The sequence below is a fragment of the Scyliorhinus canicula genome, chromosome 7 (genome assembly GCF_902713615.1).
Source record: "Scyliorhinus canicula chromosome 7, sScyCan1.1, whole genome shotgun sequence".
Taxonomy (NCBI): Eukaryota; Metazoa; Chordata; class Chondrichthyes; order Carcharhiniformes; family Scyliorhinidae; genus Scyliorhinus; species Scyliorhinus canicula.
Window position 1 is genome coordinate 54,089,242 of NC_052152.1, and position 22,360 is coordinate 54,111,601.

Here is a 22,360-nt window from a genome sequence, read left to right on the forward strand (position 1 = left end):
AATGGCTATAAGAGCATTGACCGACAGAACTGCTTCTGTATCTGGCATGGGTTGAAAGAAACTATAATGAATTTTGGTTTTGGCCTGCATTTCACTGGAGCAGACAGGACAGCACGTCTAAGTGGTAAATCGTAATCCCATTAGTAAAATTAAGCCATTGCCTAGCTTTGGTGCATGATAGTTGTCTATGGAGGGGAAAAGTTGAGCACATTGGAAACGCTGAAGCAGATTGTAAATAATAGTAAATGGGCTGAAACTTGTTTGAGAGAAAACTACTGGCACCAGGACTGATGTTAGAAAATGTTGTTCGTCCAAGATGAGCTCTACATATTCTGGAATGTTTTGGCCACACTTACACAGAGCAGCGTGACTATGAGTTGAAGGGTTTGCTGGCTAAAATGTGAAAGCTTCGGGATTGGGGGGAGCTTTGTAGGTACAACGTTTCTAGTTTGGTGGGGAGGGTGAAAGCTGATCTGGCAAGGTGGGATGGTCTCCCCTGTCACTGGCGGGTCGGGTACAGGCAGTTAAAATGAATGTGTTGCCGCGATTCCTGTTTGGTTTCTTGGGGGTCGGTTTGCAGGATTGAAGGTGCTGTGGATCGAACAATTTGAATTATCTGGAGTTCTAAATCCAATTGCCATGTCTAACTCTGACTCTAATAGTGTAAACAGGAGCAGGCTTTTTAAAAGAAAAATGCGTTTGGAAAATCTTGAGTCATGCTCCTTAATCTCAGCATTATCAGTGAAATCAGGATAGGATTGGATTAACTATTTTGCCATTCCATATATTTATATTCCAAAATGTAATCCTGTATTTTCAGTATTCAACGGGCCGCCCTTGTCATTCTGGAGAATTACTACAAGGATTTCACTGTCCACAACCCAGCCCTCCTGACTGCCGCAAAATCCCGTGCAGCCAAACACATGGCTGGACTGAAAGTCTACAACGTGGATGGTGAGTCCATACAGAAATACTACAACAAAGATGTGCCTCTCGATAAATGTTTCCTGCTCCATGCTTTATATTTTAAGTAACTTAATAAGTGGCCATCATAAATTAGGTTTTGAAACACACAAAACTTGGAAGTACCAAAGGACAGCTTCAAAACAGTATTATACAACTGGTAAACAGTCCTGAATTAAGGCCTGTGACCAAAGCCAACAAATTAAATTCCTTAGGTGGTGCAAAGTGCATTTTCTGGAGTGTCTTGGGCATTTCTTCCCTTCCCCAAGAAATTTTGACTCTTGATGCAATCGATAGCAGTGTCTGGTGAGAGGAATGGACACCTTATGAAAAAATATCATGCTGTCGCAGGTAAATCAACCTAACACACAAATCGTATATCAGAAATATGCACCACTTTGTTTTGTGGCGCCGCTGTTAGAACTCCAGCCAAGGCAGAGCCTGTAAACACACCTCCTAGCTGGAACCCCAAATGCAATAGACCTTGAGTTGCAGTGTGAGTAAATATTGCGGCAAAGGGCCAGTGTTAAGGTTTGCAGAATGCATTGCAACAACATCGCATGTATAAATGAATGAGGGAGTCGGTTATGGTGCTTTTTCTTGTTGTCCATTTTATTTAGTACAGTTTCTGAGGCATATGCTGTTCAATTAAATCCGTTGCTTTGATGATAACCAAAGGGATCGGGATTTGGGAACACTCTTCAAAAGTCCATAATTACAGTTTCTTCTTTGCTTGGTGAAGAACCACAGTACCGGCTCCTTTCAAGGGCTCCATTTACACTTGCCTCAATGGACAACATGTTTGGTAATGTAGCGCTGGACTGCCTGCCAAGTAACATGCAAAAATGGATCAAGATATTTTAAATGAAATCCAATTATTAAAAAATCTTTAAAAATGGTCAAAGCTGCAAAATTTTATTGTAGTTAGAAAATTAAAACTCAAAGCTTCAAATGGGTGAAGGTCATATTGGGCATGATAATCCATAGATTTGATTTCCTGCTTCTCTGGCTTCCCAATCCTGGCTTCATTTCTGCTCTGAGCTTAGTCTTGGTGAATCCTCACGGGGAATAAGGAAGCTGCTTGGGGTGCCTTTTTCTTGTTTTGTTATTGTATCACATTCCTAATTTAAAAACCAAAGATCCTTTATGCCCAAAAACAGTTGTGTGGGTGGGGGAGGGCTGGGGGCATGAAGTTGTTGAAAAGCAGTTTGTTATACAAACAAAGAAGACATTAAGATGCGAGTAAGCAAGTGCAAGTGTGCTTCACGAGTGAAATGAAGTGGCCTTCGCTGTCTTCTGGTACTGCGCTCTGTTTAATGGTGCAGAATTTGTTTGAGGAAATTGGGACTATACTGTTCTCATATTAATACTCTGCCCCATTTACTTTTGAACACATCATTGCTCTCCGTCAAATGCAGAAGTACATCTGACCACAGCTCACAAACGCCTTGAAATTGTGTGTCCATGCTACTGCTGGAGCGAGACAAGACAGATCATTTACACTTTCAACTGAAACCAATGTAAACTACCCATGTGTTTGTTTTCAGTTGCAATTTTATAATCATAGAATCCCTGCAGTGCAGAAGGCCACTTGGCCCATCGAGTTTGCACCAACCGTTTGAAAGACCATCGTACACATACCCAATATCCACCGTATCTCTTTTACCCCATCTAACCGTTGAACACTAAGGGGCAATTTAGCATGTTCAATTCACCTAAACTGCTCTTTGGAGTGTGGGAAGAAACCGGAGCACGCGGAGGAAACCCAAGCAGACACGGGTCATGAATAATGCCCTTCCCCAACTCCCCTTTCTCACCTGAGAAAGCATAGGCCAGGTTGCCATTTAGTCTAATAGTTGTCAAAGGATAGGGAGGGCTGACTTGATGACTCATCTCAACCAGACACGAATGTCTGCATTTTATTTTCAAAACAATTCCAGCTGTATTTCATGCAGTTTCCATAAGCTGGCTGCAATTGGAGTCATTTTGTTCAGCAATTATCATGACTTCTAACTATGCACAACATCATTTTCACTCAAGGGAGCGGAATTCGACTTAAATGGATATCGTGAAATGGGCGATAGTGGATCTGCTAGCCATTATACAACACCTGATTTCCCAATTGGGTGGGGTATATAATGGTGGTGTATTCCATCATGCCAATATTTGAAATGAAAATGAAAATCGCTTATTGTCACAAGTAGGCTTCAATGAAGTTACTGTGAAAAGCCCCTAGTCGCCACATTCCGGCACCTTGTCGGGGAGGCTGGTACGGGAATTGAACCATGCTGCTGGCCTGCGTTGGTCTTCTTTAAAAGCCAGCGATTTAGCCCAGCGTGCTAAACCAGCCTCTATTTAGCCCTACAAAAGTTACATTTTACCTTTCAGGCTTTTTGTAGCATTCACCTTCAGACACACAGACAATCACCCAAGGTCAGAATCGAACCCGGGTCTCTGGCGATGATGCAGCAATGCTAACCACTGTGCTGCCCTAAAAATAACCATTAAAACAAACTTTTTTCTGTGACACAATTTAAAAATTAATGAGTTCCATATCATGAATTAACTTTCGGTTTCCACTGCTGTTTCTTGATTGAGCAATGAAAAATATTATGCAGTCTCTTCTAATCACAGGACTGTGGTATCTTTGCTTGACAGTTATTTTATCCCTTACAATGTAATTACTCCTAGGACCTGGAAATAATGCAGCTGGACAGTCTCGTGCAATGATTGCTGCAGCAGCGAGACGGCGTGATTCAAGTCACAATGAGCTGTACTATGAGGAAGCAGAACATGATCGGAGGGTGAGGAAACGACGTGCAAGGTAATGACACATCACAGATTTGTTGAAGATGGGGAAGTTTGGAAATGCATTATATGGAACACACTTTTAAATTTATACTCTGTGTAACGTTAAAGAATAAGGATTTCCCATTTGGGAAGAACATAGTTCAGTTTAAAGAGTGTTAATTTGGTGTAAATGAATAGTATTGTGGTACGGGCATGGACAGCAAGGGTTAGGCCTTCTGGCCCAATCCAGACAGGTTTGAGCCTGATCTGGAGCAGACCAGATATAATACTGACAATCTTTATTGCCACAAGTAGGCTTACATTAACAATGCAATGAGGTTACTGTGAAAGGCCCCTAGTCGCCATATTCCAGCATCTGTTTGGGTACATGGAGGGAGAATTCAGAATGTCCAATCCACCTAACAGCACGTCTTTCGGGACTTATGGGAGGAAACCGGAGCACCTGGAGAAAACCCACGCAGACACAGGGAGAACATGCAGACTCCGCACATACAGTGACCAAAGCCGGGAATCGAACCTGGCGCTGTGAGGCAACATTGTTAACCACTGTACTACCGTGCTGCTCCATTGAAAATGTATTTGAGGCTATACTTGACCGTCCTTCCCATTTTCTAGAAAGGCAGGCCTTAATGACTTCAGTGTGTAATCACTTGCATATTGATGAGATTAAAATGAGGAAAACATGCCCTCCTGTGTCCAGTAGTCACCAAAGGGTTCTCAAAGGCATAATTGTACAAGTACCTGAGCGAGAGTATACCCGTGTATGGGCCACGGTACAAAATATTCTTTGGGCAGTTGGTGTCTCCTTCAAATTGCAGAGGTTCTTCTTTAAGTTCTCTCATGGTCTGGTGCGGAAATCTAGCTGTAGATCTTTACAACAGGGCTCCTAAACCATGAATAATGCCCTTCCCCAACTCCCCTTTCTCACCTGACAAAGCATAGGCCAGATTGCCATTCAGTCTAATAGTTGTCAAAGAAGAGGGAAGACTGACTTGATGACTCATCTCAGCCAGACACGAATGCCTGCGTTTTATTTTGAAAACAATTCCAGCTGTATTTCATGCAGTTCCCATAAGCTGGCTGCAATTGGAGTCATTTTGTTCAGCAATTATCAGAGAGCGACTTCGAACTACGCACAACATCATTTTCACTCAAGGGAGTGGAATTCAACTTGAATGGATATCGTGAAATGGGCGATAGTAGATCTGCTAGCCATTATACAACACCTGATTACCCAATTGGGTGGGGTATATAATGGTGGTGTATTCCATCATGCCTATATTTAGCCCTACAAAAGTTAAATTTTACATTTCAGGCTTTTTGTAGCATTCACCTTCAGACACACATAAGGTGGGGTCGAGGAATGGATAGGGTGCTCTTTCAGAGGGTCAGTGCAGGCTCGATGGGCCAAATGGCCTCCTTCTGCATTATATCTATTCTATTCTATTTTGGTCACTGTTACAAGAATGAGGTAGTTGTAACCAAGGTGACATTTTTTCAACAAGAAAATGCCAGTTGTGGAAAGATTGGAAGCAGACTAGTTGGTAGTTGGCCTGAAATATTATAAAGCATTGTTAAAAGGAAGCCTGCACTTAACTAAGACAACTCTGGGGGTAATTAATTATTTCTTACTGTGGTGGCTATTGGACATTACATAGCAGTTATTTTAACCAGTACCCCAGCAATTAAACCTGACGTGCTGATCAGAATTTCTAATGCGTATATGAGACACAGTTAATATTCATTCTGTTACATTTCGCTCAAAGGAATAAAGCATGGAAGAACCTCAATGAGAAAGTTCAGGAAACTCATCATCTCTACTTTCTCTTTGTCTTATGTTTCTTCAGGTTGGTGGTCGCAGTTGAAGAGGCATTCACCCACATTAGGCGGCTTCAGGATGACGAGCAACAGAAAGCTCCTGGAGAGGTGATGGACCCTTTGAATGCAGCACAGTCTATCTTTCCTTCAATGGCGAGAGCGTTACAGAAATACCTCCGAACTACTAGACAGCAGCACTACCACACCATGGAGAGCATCTTACAGCACCTGGCATTCTGTGTTACCAACAATATGACACCAAAGGTATTTCAAAATCTATTAAATTAAGATGTTGGTGCAAATAATTACTGAACAGACCAAGATCAAAATACCCTGAAAAACTTGCTTATAATATAAATCCCCATCAGGAATTCAACATTTGACCAAAATATTAATTATTGCTCGGCTCTCTGGTTTTAAATAGAGAAACTTGTAAAAGCAAGTAGTCACTCCCTAGTAGAATCAGTTACCTGTCAAACTTTGCTTTCTAGCTCTAGTGTAAGAATCGTTTTATGGGCGGCACGGTAGCACAGTGGTTAGCACTGTTGCTTCACATCGCCAGGGACCTGTGTTCGATTCCCGGCTTGGGTCACTGAGAGTGTGGAGCCTGCACATTCTCCTTGTGTCTGCGTGGGTTACTTCTGGGTGCTCCGGTTTCCTCCCACAAGTCCTGAAAGACATGCTTGTTATGTGAATTGGACAATCTGAATTCTCCCTCATTGTACCTGAACAGACGCCGGAGTGTTGCGACTAAGGGATTTTCACAGTAACTTCATTGCAGTGTTAATGTAAGCCTACTTGTGACACTAATAAAAATTGTATTTGGAAGTTATTCCAAGATGGAATAATGATGGAAGTTATTCCAAGATGGAATAAATGACCTTATCTGGGATTTAGCCCAATAAAAGGAATGAAGGTAAACATCTGTACTTAAGAAAATTCCTGTCTTTATTTATGTTAATGTTAATCATTAGAATAATCCGTATGATGTATTAATATATATGGAATAGGTTACATTAAAATATGACTCAACTTAAAATTTGTCCATAAAGTAATTTGCTAATTATAAATGTTTTTTGGTATTTGAAATGTCCCTTTTCTCAAGTTTTTCTGATATCTGAAGTTTATCAAATTAGGGAATTAATTAGAATTGCCTTGGTGAGCTATGTTTAAAAACTTCTGTACATGTTCTGTTTTTTTTTTGTTGAGAGTTGGGGGACATCATTTCACTTCTGATTTACTGTTTGTGTTATAAAAGTTTGTTTTGTGTATTTCAAAGCTTTCCCCAGCCCCTCCATGTGTCTTGTTTTATTTATAGGCCTTTTTGGAGCGTTATCTGAACCCAGGACCTACCCTTCAGTATGATAAGAACAGATGGTTGGCCAGTCAGTGGACATTGAGTAGCGAAGAGGCGGTGACCAATGGCCTGAAGGATGGCTTGGTTTTCACCCTGAAATGTCTTGACTTCAGCCTGATAGTGGTAGTGAAAAAAATCCCTTTCATCAAACTCTCAGAGGAGTTCGTCGACCCAAAATCTCACAAGTTTGTTCTGCGTCTTCAGTCTGAGACATCGGTGTAAGCTGTTCGTGCCAAGGACACACGTGGCAGATCAGTCAGATAATCCAACTGCACTTTGGATGGGGAAGGGTGTTATCTTTTGACCATGTTTAGATTTTTTTCCTAAATACTGGAGACCTAAATCTTTCTGGTATAAATCTTCCAAGAAAAAGTAATCCACCTATCATGGGCTTGCCTGTTTTGTTCTGATTGATGAGGACTGTATCAGCCTGCTTCCAGATACCAGCATTATAGCAATGGACTTCTAGAAACCTGAACATTTTCTGTATTGAGAGAAATGCACTGTCTTTCTACTTGTTTCTAGAGACTCGGTTCTTTTGTATGTAGACCAACTTGCCCTCTGGAGGAAGTTCTTTGGAAGCCCTCAGTGTGTATTTCTAGAGCCTTCGTTTGAAAAGACTGGTCACTGTCGATGGGGATTTCTAGCGAACTGTTCTGCAAATGAAGATGTAGATAGATCCCATCTTTTTGGTCCTAGTGTTCTAGAGAACCAGCTTTTCCCAGATAAAATGCTTGGAAATTTTGGTTCGCAAATGTAGACTTGCACAGTGTAAGAATTGTTACAGTATAGATAGTGTTTTATCCAATATGTGGAGTTTATGTAGATGTGTTACCTTAGGCAGGTAATGTAAAGATAGGGAAGAACTTCCCTTTCAACCCACCCCCACCCCCAAAACTAACACTAAATTGGAAATAATTTCAATTGTATCACTTTGAGGGCTTGTGAAGTGCTTGAATAAAGAAACACTAGGACGCGTGTTTGGGACACTGGAGCACGTTTGTACAGCAAAGAGCAACCATTAATCTGTTTTTTCACGTAATTTTTAAAAATCATGCACACTAAAAATCAGTGACGTGCATTCCTGAAAGGTCCTGGCATGTAAAATACTCCATATTTCATTTTGTTTAATAACTTGGGATGTGCCCAGTAGGAACTGCATTCTTTAACTGAGGACTCTGTCATTTGTTTTCTTCACACTTTTTTACCTCTTGTAGTGCACTGCAGAATGTGCCCTGCTGGCTCACCTTTTGCCCGCAATGCACTGCACTCCCGCTTACGGAATTTTTATACAAAAATATTTGCTGTCAAGAATTCTGAGAAATAATTTACTTTTTTTTTTACTTTTTTTAACGGTTGTGGCCTTTGAATCTTCTATTTTATTTTTTAACAGATAACTTTGTTTTGAGCAATTTTTTTAATTGACATGCCTTGTGAAGAATGTTTATCAGATCAGGAGCAGAGTACAGTATTTGTCCAATGTGTCCATGCTGAGCAACCTTCTAAACATCAAACTTACAGGTTGCAACACACATCACTTTGGCTTGTTTTTTATCCAAAGTCAAATGTTCTACAGCAATGAATTTACAAATTGATCTTACAGCAAGGTTCTGTTGTTTAATTGTAGCATCTTTTGATTTTGTCTGCAAGTTATTTGGTGCAATTTGAATTTGTTTGTGTATTGATTATTGGGATGCATCATGTATGTTTTTCTGTCTCATTGTTCTGTTTTCTTTAATATTTTTTAAATTGCAGAATAATTTGTACAACAGAGAATGCTAATGTGCGAAGTAAAACCCACAAGACTGACAGACAAGTAGTTTGAGGCATACAACTAACTCCTTAACTTGGAAGTATCAGGGTTGGCTGTCATTTGGTTGAACTGGGCCACTGGATGATGAATCGCATGAAAGCTAAATGCTCCCTTTTGGGATGGAAATTAGTTCTGACATTGATTAATTCATGCTTCTACTACGTAGTCAGTTGCAAAGTAGCATTGTCAGTGACCATATAGAATTCTAAAACAGTTGTCTTGAAAAAGATGTGCCCATATTAGTACATTTTAGAGTCCCAACTTGCACAGTTGGAGTGAAAATGTAAGGCAAAGTACAGAGATGGAAAAATAACTGGTTAAATAGCCTCCAGAGTTAATGCAATGTCTTGTTGCATCACTGGTCTGGAATGTAATTGCACTCAATGTGCATTGCCTGGGACCAAAAAATCTCTCTGTAGGAACTAGCACAGCGTCATTGAAACAAGCACAGACTGATCTTGCTAGAGCAGAAGAGGACTTGCCAGACAGGTATAGCCTTAAAGAATTGTTGAATCATCCTCGAATGGAGTACAATATGACTGGAACAACATTTGCACACACAGGCTCAAACTTTAAATACAGCAGCTGTGTAACTGCTAGTCAAGAGTAGCTGTTCTGTTACTGGGCAGGTAGGAAATGCATTTCTTGATGCATTATCTCTGCCATCACTACCTCAAATTTCATGTAGCATTTCTCTGAACAGATTGTTGTTTAAATTGGCCTTATACTTACCATTTGAAATGTAACCAGATATTTAAAAAGAGACACATGCTGGCTAAACATTCCATTGGAAAGGCTAGTGGGTCCAGCTGCTTAATTTGATAGGTTTTTATTGCGTGCATTTTAAGTAAATAAACTTCTGTCTTTGGACCTATGTGGCACAAGATAAAAATGTCCTCGTACTGCTGGAAATTTTCAGGCACCAGATAACACAGTTAGGCATGCAGGTGCCTCATTGAGTACTAAATATCCAGTGTAATATCTGAAGGAACACAATCTGCATTGCATAGTGAAAAAGTGCACCAGGTAACTCTAATAAAATAATATCATAAAATGTGCTCTTTCTTCCATTTTCCTGTTGTGCTGTTCATTTCATCCTCTGAGAATTTTAGGGTGCTACTTGCTCGAACCACAGCACCATTGCCAAAGATAGCCCTACTACATCCCACCCTGTGAATCAATGGAGAAGCAAGTCATCTTTATAACTTTCCTGTGAAAATAAATAAACAGAGTACTTAATAGAAAGCACCGGCTATAATTTGTTGAACAGTAAGTCACACAATACAATTTACTGGCAGTACCAGAGCCTGACAGATTGCAGAGCTAAACCATCGAATGTTGCATTCTATATCTTACAAAGCAATTTGAATCTGCTGTATACAGTTCTTTATTGTGTTTATAGTCTGCAAGGGTCTGAATGTTTGAGCGCAAGAAGCTGGCCTCCCTGACTTACAGTGATATCACCACAAATGTTTATTTGTGTTATGCAACTTGATTACATTGTGGTCTCTATGAATGTAAAATGCAACATATACACAACATTGTCTTTGTAAAGCAAAAAAAAAAGTTGGAAACGACATTGTATAGGATTTTGGTAGCCAAAGTCATTGCTGTAAGATTGATTGGTAAACTCACTTGTGAGGTTTCTAGTCTTGTGAAAGTGTTATTGAAGTGTCACTATGTAACTACTGTACACACCTAATTTTTTACAGGAACTGATTTTTAAATGATTTCTATTAAATATCCTTGTAACAGAGCCGAGGACTAACCACCAGCTTCTGCACCTTGTACTGAAACAGAATTTGTGAATTTTAAGGTCACCATTTGGAGTTACTGAATTTTTAATCTACTTCAATTGAATAGGTGCATGATAGACACTAACAATTGTGTGTGTGTATGTAGCCTTAGTAATTTATTTCTTTTTGGAATCATTCTCTAAATTTTACATTTTTGTAACAAACTGCAAAATGTTATTTCCACATCAGGTTTTGTACATGGAGTCTCCTGAAAAATAAAGAGGAAAACTAGAGTTGGCCTATCTGTGTTTGTCAGTAAAGTGCTTTTATTTATGATGTTGGCAATGTTGACCTAGATACATTTAACGACTACTCCTGGTTTCTCTGAGAAGGTGCCACTAAGCTGCAGTCATGCACCACTGTTGTCGTGATACTCCCACATTTGTGCTAAGCAAGGAAAAGCTTGGCAACCTACTCTACTCACAACTGAACTTCAGACACTCCATCCTATTTGTTAGCGACACTGCTTACTTGCACCTCCTGGAGCACTGTAGCTACCCTTGTAATTACCACCAGTGTAATGCTAATTCATGATTTTGCCACCTCTGAGATCTTATCTGGTTGCACTGTTAATATCAGTGAACATTAACAACAGGAAATAATGATGTGGAGATGCCGGCGTTGGGCTGGGGTGAGCAGAGTAAGAAGTCTTACAACACCAGGTTAAAGTCCAACAGGTTTGATTCAAACACGAGCTTTCGGAGCGCAACTTCTTCCTCAGGTGAACAGGAAATAATGCAGTGGTGCATTGAAGTTCCGATGCATTGTGATGGAGCTATTGCATTGCAGATCTGTGCTGAGACTAGAAGCACGTGATGACATTTTGATGGAATGTCAAGTGAAGATTAGGCATTTGCCTATGACTGATAGAGTGCTCGGACAATTACCCCAGCCCACTGTTGCAGCTCTTTATTTAACAATAGGAATGTCCAGTAAGATAAGTAAATTGTCAAACATTTTACACAGGCCCCACAAACAGCCCTCTCAGAAGATCTGATTAAATTAGCACATGTTTGCTATGCACTTCAGGAGCACATCCTCTAAATCCATTGCATTGGGCAAGAGCTTATTCACATTTGTAACAACAAACCAGTATCTGGAAATCTGAAATAAATACAGAATTTGCTGGACATACTCTGCAGGTCTGGCATCGTGTGGAAACCACAAGCAACTTGGAATTTGAGGTTTGTGACCCTTCGTCAAGAGTGGAAAAAGTTGGAAATATAACAGGTTTTGAGCAAGTGAAGGAGGCGGGGGGCAGATTGAGGAAAAGAACAAAAGTGAAGGCCTGGAGAGAGTGGGGGGCAGGAAAGATTAAATGATAAAAGATTCATAATCCATAGGATATGGTAATGGGATGAGTAAATAAAAGATGTCCAAAGAAATAAAAACAGAAAATGGTGGAGATACACAGCAGGTCTGGCAGCAAGGTGGAAAGAAGCAATCAATGTTTCAGGACATGACCTTCCATCATTTAAAAATGTTGTGATTGACAACATCTACAATATTTTGCTTTCTGTATGAATAGAGGAGCTGTGAATGGTAGGATCCTGAATAGCTCTTCTGAAGTGGGGGGGGGGGGGGGGGGGGGAAATGAGAGCAGAGGTTAGAATTTAAAATTGATTAAATTAGTGTTGGGAGTCCAGATGTAAAATGCCCAGTTGAAAGATGAGGTGCTGCTCCTCAGCCTTGTATTTTGAGCTTGTTTGGAAGACTGCAGTAGGTAAGGATTGAAAGGTTGGAGTGGGGCGGAGAATTAAAAAGGCAACTGGAAGTTCTGGGTCATGCTTGCAGACTGAATGGAGCTGGTCACCCAGTCTTCATTTGGTCTGGCCAGTGTAGGGAAGCCCATATATAGTATACTAAATTGAAAGAAGTACATGTGAATCGCTATATTACCTGGGAGGAGTGTTTAGTGTCTTGGAACAGTGAAATGCGAAGAAGTAGAATGGCAGGTGTTCCACTTCCTGTGCTTACATGGATTGTTGGCCAAAGTAAAGGGAGGGTGTGCTGGGAGTTGAGTGAACCAGGATCATTTGGAGGGAATGGTCCCTTCAGAATGCTGAAATAAAGGGGTGAGATGGGTTTGGTAACAAAGGGTGATCCATTGAATAGAGTGGCTGGTGGGGTGAAAAGTCAAGACAAATAGCTGATGGAGTGAACGGTCATGGTAAAGAAGCATATAGTTCTGGGTAGAAGTGTGTGAAAGAATGGACTCTAATAGGCCCCCTCAACCACAAGGAGAGCAGTGCTGCTGGTGTTGTGAGGGAAACCTCAGTTGAGGAAAAAGGAAGCCATTTCAGAAGCTCTAGTGGAAGGTTGCATCACCCTAACAGATGTGATGGGGATGAGGAATTAATATAAGGCAAGAGGGTAGGAAGAGACTGGACAAGAGAGAAAAAATGTTGCGATAGAAAAATCAGTTCAGTGGGGAGTTGGAAGTAGTGTCAACTGAAACGGGAGTTGGAAGTAGTGTCAGGTGTTCATGTTCGGCCTCTGCTAGATAGAGATTTGTGTGCCCGTCACCAGCACACTTGTCAACAGATTTTATGATAAATTTAGGGTTAGACCTAGCAGATGATATTCATCATTTTCTCCAATATGCCAGCTTAGCCTTTGTTGGACTGAGAAAATGAGTATTCGAGGACCAGGATCTCAAACCCGAGACTAAGGCCGTGGTTTATTAGGCAACAAAGATCCCCTTGCTCCTTTATGCTTTGCAGTTTGGACAACCGAGAGCAGGCACTTTAAAGTACGCGGGAATGGTGGCTTTGAAGGGCCCTCAAAATCTGGGGCAAGAAAGATAGTCCATGGGCGGCACAGTGGGTCAGCCCTGCAGCCTCACAGCGCCGAGGTCTCAGGTTCGATCCCAGCTCTGGATCACTGTCCGTGTGGAGTTTGCACATTCTCCCCGTGTTTGCGTGGGTTTCGCTCCCACAACCCAAAAAACGATGTGCAGGCTAGGTGGATTGGCCATGCTAAATTGCCCCTTAATTGGAAAAAATTAATTTGGTACTTTAAGATACTCCAACAGCAGTGTCCACTCCCAAGATAACCTGTCCAGCATTGAGGTGCTTATCTCTCCAAAATCGGCTCCACTGGACAGGATATGTCATTCACATGCTGGATACCAGCCTCGCAAAGCAACTGCTTTAGTGAATTCAGATGCAGCATGAGACCCCCAGTAGGCCAGCAAAGCACATTAGAAATGTCCTCAACGCTTCCCTGAGGAGGCCAAAGACCCCACCAATGCATGGGAGAACCTGGCTTGTGAGCACCAAAAATGTTCACTCAGGAAGGCATCAAACACACCAAGACTTTGTCAAGAAATTTATTAGAGATAGCGCACAAAATTCCAAATACTACCACTAGCTGCCCCACTTGTTGCAGCATCTGCAGATCTTAGATCGCCATCTCTGAACTGAGTGGAAGCAACTCATCCTCCATCTTGAGGGGCTGCTTAAAAGAAGAGTACCTGAGAGAACAGAGTACAGCAAGTTCCGAGGGAGACAGGGTAAAATGGGTGAGGAGAGAAGAGAAATTGAGATGGATGATGATATGCCAGTGGTTCTCAAATGAAAGGATCTCAAGGTGGGAAGGGGGTAGAGGGAGGGGTCCAGATGGATGGAAAATACTGGAGACCGTTAAAAGGGTCCACTGGGGTAGAGGGCATCTGGCAAAGCATGGGTGCAGAGGTGAAAGCATTGTGCTGTGCTCGGAATTCACCTGAGGAAGGGGAATAAGAAGTTGAAACTGAGGCTGTTGCGAAGGACAGATCATTCCGGGTCAGAAAGGGGAAGGTTGGAAGGTCAGATTGAAGGAAAGGTGGTGTGGTCAGAGGGTAGTGAAGGCGAGGAAGAGTGTAACTTTCAATCCCTCACACCCAAAAGGAAGAGAACAAAAGGCTTTTGTTAAGGTGCCAGAGAAGACAATGATACAAACATGCGGATCAACACATCGGGCGCGATTCTCCGCACTCACGCCGGTTCGGAGAATAGCGGGCCGCGCAAATTTTCACGGCGACGCAGGTCCGACGCCCTCCCGCTATTCTCCGAACCCCGCACAAACTACACGTCGGGATTCCCGGCAAAGGCCTCGAACGCGCCCCCGACACGACCAGAATCGCTACTTATTGGCCCCCCGCTATTCTCCGGCCCGGATGGGCCGAAGTCCCGACGTCATCACGCACTGTTTTCACGCCGGCCAACACACCTGCTTTTCAAGTTCGTCAACCAGTCGTGCTGGCTGACGAGAGCTTTGATTAGGTGAGCGCACCGCTCAGCGCACCGCTCAGCGCACTGCTGGAGTCTGGCCACAACGGGGAAGGCATCCCCAAGAACGGGAGGGGGGTCCAGAGCAGGGGGGAGTGGGGGAGATGGAGAGGGCGAGTGGGGGAGACTGAGGGGGGAGTGGGGGAGACGGAGGGGGGAGTGGGGAGACGGAGGGGGGAGTGGGGGAGACGGAGGGGGGAGTGGGGGAGATGGAGGGGGGAGTGGGGGAGACAGGGGGGAGCGGGGGAGACTGAGGGGGGAGTGGGGGAGACTGAGGGGGGAGTGGGGGAGACTGAGGGGGGAGTGGGGGAGACAGGGGGGGAGTGGGGGAGACGGAGGGGGGAGTGGGGGAGACTGAGGGGGGAGTGGGGAGACTGAGGGGGGAGTGGGGGAGACGGAGGGGGAGTGGGGAAGACTGAGGGGGGAGTGGGGGGAGACGGAGGGGGGAGTGGGGGAGACGGAGGGGGGAGTGGGGGAGGCGGAGGGGGGAGAGTGGGAGTGGGGGGGGGTTAGGGAGAGAGTGAGTGAGTGACCCGTCCAACCCCGTAACAAAATGTCTGCCACCATGCCATGGCGTGCCGGTCACAAGGACAAGGCCGCTGTTTGCCCTGTGGCTTACGGCCACAGGCCACTGATGCACCGATGAAGAGGACGTAGTTAACTGCCCGTTGGATGCAGAAAGTGACCAGGGGTTAGGCTGCCCGCGTGTCAGCAGCGCGACCAGGCCACCGGGACACACAGGTATCCCGTGGCAGGCGGCTGCCGAGGTGTCGACTAACCTCCGTCTAACATGTCCGTCTAACTGTCCCGTTTCTCTGCCCCCACCACCCTTCTGTAGGTTAGCACAATGTATGTGAACAGAACGGCTATGTTCTGCGCAGTGGTTGGGGCCGCTGCACTGCATTTGGAGATGGAGCAGCATCCACAGCCACAACCCGCAGTGGATGCAGGGCCAGCTGCAGCAGCAGAGGGAAGGGCCGAGGAGTTGCCAGTCGTCGAGCAGCATGGGGGGAGGAGGAGGAGGAGGGGGAGGAGGAGAGAGTGAGGGTGCAGCCACGGCGCCAGAGGCGACGACCAAGGCCGAGGGTGTACCGTGTCCGGATCTCTTTCCAGGCAATGACGGACATCACCAGCAGAAGGAGACTCCGGCTGAGTAGGCGGACGGTGATACATATCTGTCACCTCGTGGCGCACCTCGCCCCACGTGGAACGGGGGGAGGACACGCGATCCCGGTTGCCATCAAGGTGACGGTCGCTCTTAACTTCTATGCGACCGGCTCCTTCCAGTCTCCGAGCAGGGACCTATCCAGGATCTCCCAGCCATCGGTGCACAGGTGCATCCGGGATGTGACCGACGCCCTCTATGCCATCGCCGATCGCTACATCACCTTTCCCGAGGACCGAGAAACTCAAGACTCACGAGCTCGTGGATTTGCCAGCGTGGCCGGGATACCGATGGTGCAGGGGGCAATCGATTGTGTTCACGTCCCCATACGCCCACCTGCAGGGGACAGGGATGTGTTCACAAACAGGAGGGGGACATACTCCATGAATATCCAGGTGGTATGCGACCCCCACATGAGAATCATGAACGTCTGTGCAAGGTTCCCAGGGAGTGTGCATGACTCCTACATACTGGCGCAGTCGTTCATCCCTGCGATGTTTGAGGGACGTCCCCCCCCGGCTGAGGGGCTGGTTGCTAGGCGACAGGGGTTATCCGCTGAGGTCTTGGCTGATGACGCCTATACGGAGGCCTCAGACCAATGCGGAAAACCGATACAACGAGGCCCATGCAGCAACCAGGGTTGTGGTGGAGCGCTGCCTTGGCCTCCTGAAGATGAGATTCAGGTGCCTGGACCGCTCCGGAGGGGCCCTGCAGTACCAACCCGACAGGGTCGCTCGCATTGTTGTGGTCTGCTGTGCGCTGCACAACATCGCGATGCAGAGGGGAGATGACCTGCTGCAGGAGGCGGAGGGAGAAGCCAGTGACAGTGGTGCCAGCACAGAGGAGGAGGAGGAGGAGGAGGAGAGGGAGGAGGAGGAGGCTGGCGGAGTGGCGGGCGCAGCACGCAGACACGACCCTGGTGCTGGTGAAGTCCAGGAGGCGGCACGACGGACCCGGCGAGGACGGCGGGCACGCGACGCCTTGGTGGCAGCACGGTTCACGCGTCGTATGCGACATCCCCGCTGAACACCAAACCACCACCTGCATCCCTAGTCGTGCAGAGGGTCAACACACAACTGCCACCACCTCAACCCCCCCACCCACTCTCAGTGTACACTGCTCCACTTCGACATCACCCTTACCACTGGGTCCAGACGGTATGGCACAACATTGATGGCTGTGTCAGCGGGTGTGATCAGTGCCATGTGGAATGATGACAGCCCGCTCTGCGATGAGATGTGAGCTCAGAATCGTTAGAGAGAGTCTGACCCATGGCAATAGCTGAACCATCCACCTTGGTGGCCGCTGAGATCGTCACGGACACTCCATCACGTGCCCGCGTGGGCTAGCTGTGGGAGGGGGTGGGGGGGGAAGGGACTGCACACCCGGCACCGAAGTTTCATCGCTCGTCAACCCCAGCGACACTCGGTCACCATCACGATTCCTGTGGCTGTGGAACAATCACACGGTATTACAAGTAAGGTGGAACAGTGCGTTTAATGTGAACAAAAATTTACAGGTGCCCTAGCCCCTACAACTAAACTGTGCCCTTCACCCGTGCCAACTTACTCAGTGTCTCTCTTTGTTGCCTTACGGGCCCTACCACTACGTCTAAGTGATTCCCCAGATGATACAGCAGGAGTGGAGGAGGACTGCTGCGAATCGCCCCCTTCGACTTGTTTCTCCTTCGGCAAGCGTTTCCTGGGGCAACCCGGCCTTGATGGGCCAGGCTGCTCTGCGGGCGTCTCGGGTGACGTTGTGCCACCCTGCTCTGCCTGCTGCCCACCCGATGCACCAGGGATGGGACGGAGGGAGGCCGAGAATTCCGGGACGTCCCGTGATGGAGTTAATGGGACGGGCCCCGAAACCTCCTCCTCCCTCGGGGAGCCCGGTGGCCCCCGGGCCTCACTTTGGGACAGAGGTGCGAGCGGGGAGGTGCCCCGTCGCGCCACCGACACCTGGTGCTGCCAGTCCTGGAGGCCTGCAACGGTATCCACCAGGATCCAAAAGGTTTGCAGAGACGGAGTCCAGGGAGTTAGACATTCCCGCCAGGGACTGTGCGATCTCAACCTGTGAGTGCACGACGCCATCCAGCACATGTGTCAGGCGGTTGATGCTCTCCGCGACTGACTGCTGGAACTGTGCCATCGACTTCTGGGACTGTGCCATCGACTGCTGAGACTGTGCCATGGCGTACTGCGACTGGGCCATGACCTGCTGAGACTCAGCCAAGGCCCGCAGCGCGCCGGCAATGTCGTGTTGGCTCTGGCGCATTGCTGCCTGTGAGAGGGCAACCCTGTCCAGGGCCGAGGATGACGCGTGCACATTAAGCCCAACGCCTTGCATAACCTGACCCATTGCCTCCACCGCGGATGCCACCCGTGCGGTGTCGGCCTGGGTTGCTGCCATGAGTGGCACCACTCCCTGCTCGTGGACGCGGTTCGACTCCTCGAACAGCGTCTGCAGAGTCTGGAAGACAGCCCTCATCCCATCATTGTTTCCCTGGGTTTCTTGATGCATCGGCTGTGCGGGTGGGTTGAGAAAGTCCAGAAACTCGGAAAACGTCTGGGAGCCAGCTGCATGCTGGGCCTGGCCTGGCCTCCGCCAGTCCGGGCCCTCGGCTGCTCCGACCTCTACCTACTGTACCTGCTCAGCTGTGATGTGCGACCCAGACTGTGACCCAGGAGCCTCATCACTAAATATCCCAACCGGGGTGAGTGTCTCTGGGATGGTGGATGGTGTGGGAGATAGCTGTGCGCAAGCTTGAGGTCGTCTTGGTTTGACGCCTCCTCTATGTCATCGGCCCGCTGAGAGGCCGCAGGGCGTTCGCGGGCCATTTCTCTCTCTTGCTCTGTCGCCGCCCTCTGGGCGTCCTGCTCCACAGATTCGGTTGGGGAGGATGGGACTCCCCACTGATCGGGCACCCTCTGTTGTGCGGCCCTGGGTGAGGGGGGGGCAGATGCCTGTGTCTGCCTGGAGGCAGACGGCCCAGGTCGTTCGGCATCATGTCCTAGGGAAGAGAATGAAACGGGTTATTTAGATTCGCTCGGCCGGGCGCTAGACGGTCCCAGTGGGCAGGGTGTGAAGGGACAGAGGATGGGGGAGGTGTTCCAGTGGGCAGGGTGTGTGAAGGGACAGAGGATGGGGGAGGTGTCCCAGTGGGCAGGGTGTGTGAAGGGACAGAGGATGGGGGAGGTGTCCCAGTGGGCAGGGTGTGTGAAGGGACAGAGGATGGGGGAGGTGTCCCAGTGGGCAGGGTGTGTGAAGGGACAGAGGATGGGGGAGGTGTCCCAGTGGGCAGGGTGTGTGAAGGGACAGAGGATGGGGGAGGTGTCCCAGTGGGCAGGGTGTGTGATGGGACAGAGGATGGGGGAGGTGTCCAAATGGGCAGGGTGTGTGAAGGGACAGAGGATGGGGGAGGTGTTCCAGTGGGCAGGGTGTGTGAAGGGACAGAGGATGGGGGAGGTGTCCCAGTGGGCAGGGTGTGTGAAGGGACAGAGGATGGGGGAGGTGTCCCAGTGGGCAGGGTGTGAAGGGACAGAGGATGGGGGAGGTGTCCCAGTGGGCAGGGTGTGAAGGGACAGAGAATGGGGGAGGGGGGTGTTGTTTGTCATGCAGGGTTGTCTCACTTGTTGCAGCTCCGCCAACCTCGCATTGCGCGATCTCCCGGGTGGCAGATCCCCCAACAAGGTCCAGTGCCCTCTGCTCAAACATGGTGAGGGGGCGCAGGATGGGCAAACCCCCTCCAGTCTTGTTCCGCTGACGAGTGTTGTGAGCGGACTTGGCCTGTTGGGGGAGGGTGCATAGGTAGATCATTACAATACGGCAGGTATCAGCAATCCGGTCAGATACTGGCACAGTTTGGGGGTCAAGTTGTAATAAGACCATTGCATCTCTCCACGGGGGCCAGAGCGCTGGGTCTGTGACTACTTTGTGAACCACCCTCAACTCACTCTGCCCCAATCCCCCTCCACCCCCCGTGCTGGCGGGGGGGGGGGGGGGGGGCAGGTGGGTGATTAAGTTAAGGGGGGAGGGATGGTTGTCACCCGGGGGCACCCTCTTGGCACTTACCCTGGCAGCCCTGGTGAGGTCGTGCATCTTTTTCCTGCATTGCTCTGCAGAGCGAGGGGTCTGCCCCACAGCACTGACGGCAGCAGCCACCTCACGCCAGGCCTGGCGCACCGCGCTGGTAGGGTAGCGATGCCCTCTACGCGGGCAGATGATGCCCCTCCTCTGCTCGATTGATTCGAACAGCATCTCCACGTCAGCCTCAACGAATCGTGGGGCTGCTCTCCTGAGCTCCGACGTCCTGGCCTACAGTTTCTGTGCTCGCCCGCGCCCTTTAACAGCGTCGGGCGGCGTCACGTGGGCGTGTTCGTAGCGTCGCCGCGTTCCGGCGTCATCGCGCACGTGATTGACGCGGCCCCGATCCTAGCCCATTTCCCGGACGTGAATACCTCGGGAAATGGGCCATGTCGGGCCGTCGCAAAAGTCAGGCGTTTTCACGGCCAACTTCGCGATTTTCCGCGGGTGCGGAGAATCGTGACCATCATTTATAAGCATGGAATTAAAGCAACTTATCTTCTGGTCTTCCGAACTGTTGGTAAACTTGGGTCACCTGCCTGTCACAGGAATATTCGGGATGATGAGTGGCTCTTTGTTTATAAATTATCTTGCTGGCTTGAAAGTAAAGTTTAATTCAGACACATGGAACATTAAATAGGTATGGTTAATCTCAATCTACGTACTTTTACACAATGTGCGTAGCTTTTAGAGGGTTTGGGGGTGAATCTGCATGTATTAGTGTTTGAAAAGTGCTCGAAGTTCAAAATGACAATTGGAGATATGAGACTGGCTTGAGAGCTGATCCAGTTCTGACTGACTAGTGTCCGTGAACTTACAAACTGAGTTCAAGTCTGGATTAAATCCATTTAAACACTACTTGTTTAAATGAGCTTTAGTATGCATTTAGTATGTTAATGATAATTAACATTATCAAATTCATTATTTCCTTTCATAAATTGAACCAGCAGAGGGCAGCAGAGCAGAGCTACTGATCAGCTGTTCTGGGGAAATTTGCATACGTGCAGTGCGGTCAGCCTAAGTTGAAGGTGAACCTGCGAAGAAGACCCAAGGAGTTTGAGTAAAGGCAAGCAACCAGCAGAGGGCAGCAGAGCAGAGCTACTGATCAGCTGTTCTGGGGAAATTTGCATACGTGCAGTGCGGTCAGCATAAGTTGAAGGTGGTTTGTGGAGGGGCTGTTGGCAAGTGACAGTTAAACCCGAAACACTTTGTGACCCTACCTCCTCCTCTAACCAACCCCCCCACCCCACGGTGGTTGGGAAGCGGGAGCAGGGGCCTGTCGTGAAGGTGAGTGAGTGCCTTTAAATTTGCTTACCTTTCAGCGGGATCAGGGTTTGAGGTAATATCAGGTAAGCTCTTCCTTTCTTTTTCTTTTTCTTGTTTTTTTTTAATCTAGAGGGGATGTCAGGGAAGGCAGTACAATGCTCCTCCTGCAGAATGTTTGAGGTGAGGGAAGCCGTCAGTGTCCCTGCTGATTTCATCTGTGGGAAGTGCACCCAACTCCAGCTCCTCAAAAACCGTGTTAGGGACCTGGAGCTTGAGCTGGATGAACTTCGGATCATTCGGGAGGCAGAGGGGGTCATAGATAGGAGCTTCAGGGAAGTAGTTACACCAAAGACTGGAGATAGATGGGTAACTGTAAGAGGGACTGGGAAGAAGCAGTCAGTGCAGGGACCCCCTGCGGTCGTTCCCCTGAGTAACAAGTATACCGTTTTGGATACTTGTGGGGGGGACGACTTACCAGGGGTAAGCCATGGGGTACGGGCCTCTGGCACGGAGTCTGTCCCTGTTGCTCAGAAGGGAAGGGGGGAAAGGAGTAGAACATTAGTAATTGGGGACTCAATAGTCAGGGGCACAGATAGGAGATTTGTGGGAGCGAGAGAGACTCACGTTTGGTATGTTGCCTCCCAGGTGCAAGGGTACGTGATGTCTCGGATCGTGTTTTCCGGGTCCTTAAGGGGGAGGGGGAGCAGCCCCAAGTCGTAGTCCACATTGGCACTAACGACATAGGTAGGAAAGGGGACAATGATGTCAGGCAGGCCTTTAGGGAGCTAGGATGGAAGCTCAGAGCGAGAACAAACAGAGTTGTTATCTCTGGGTTGTTGCCCGTGCCACGTGATAGTGAGATGAGGAATAGGGAGAGAGAGCAATTAAACACGTGGCTACAGGGATGGTGCAGGCGGGAGGGATTCAGATTTCTGGATAACTGGGGCTCTTTCTGGGGAAGGTGGGACCTCTATAGACAGGATGGTCTACATCTGAACCTGAGGGGCACCAATATCC

At 47.5% G+C, this 22,360-nt stretch overlaps 1 protein-coding gene across 2 annotated transcripts in view; it reads left to right on the forward strand.

Annotated features, from left to right (window-relative positions):
* Positions 1-10,802, forward strand: part of vangl1 (VANGL planar cell polarity protein 1) — a 46,644-nt gene extending 35,842 nt beyond the window's left edge. For both annotated transcript variants that reach the window (XM_038802040.1, XM_038802041.1), the window contains exons 5-8: positions 821-954; positions 3,655-3,787; positions 5,622-5,856; positions 6,911-10,802. In XM_038802040.1, coding sequence (XP_038657968.1) covers positions 821-954; positions 3,655-3,787; positions 5,622-5,856; positions 6,911-7,171 — 763 coding nt within the window. In that variant the 3' untranslated portion in view covers positions 7,172-10,802. The remainder of the gene's footprint in view (positions 1-820; positions 955-3,654; positions 3,788-5,621; positions 5,857-6,910) is intronic.
* The last annotated feature ends 11,558 nt before the right edge of the window (positions 10,803-22,360 follow it).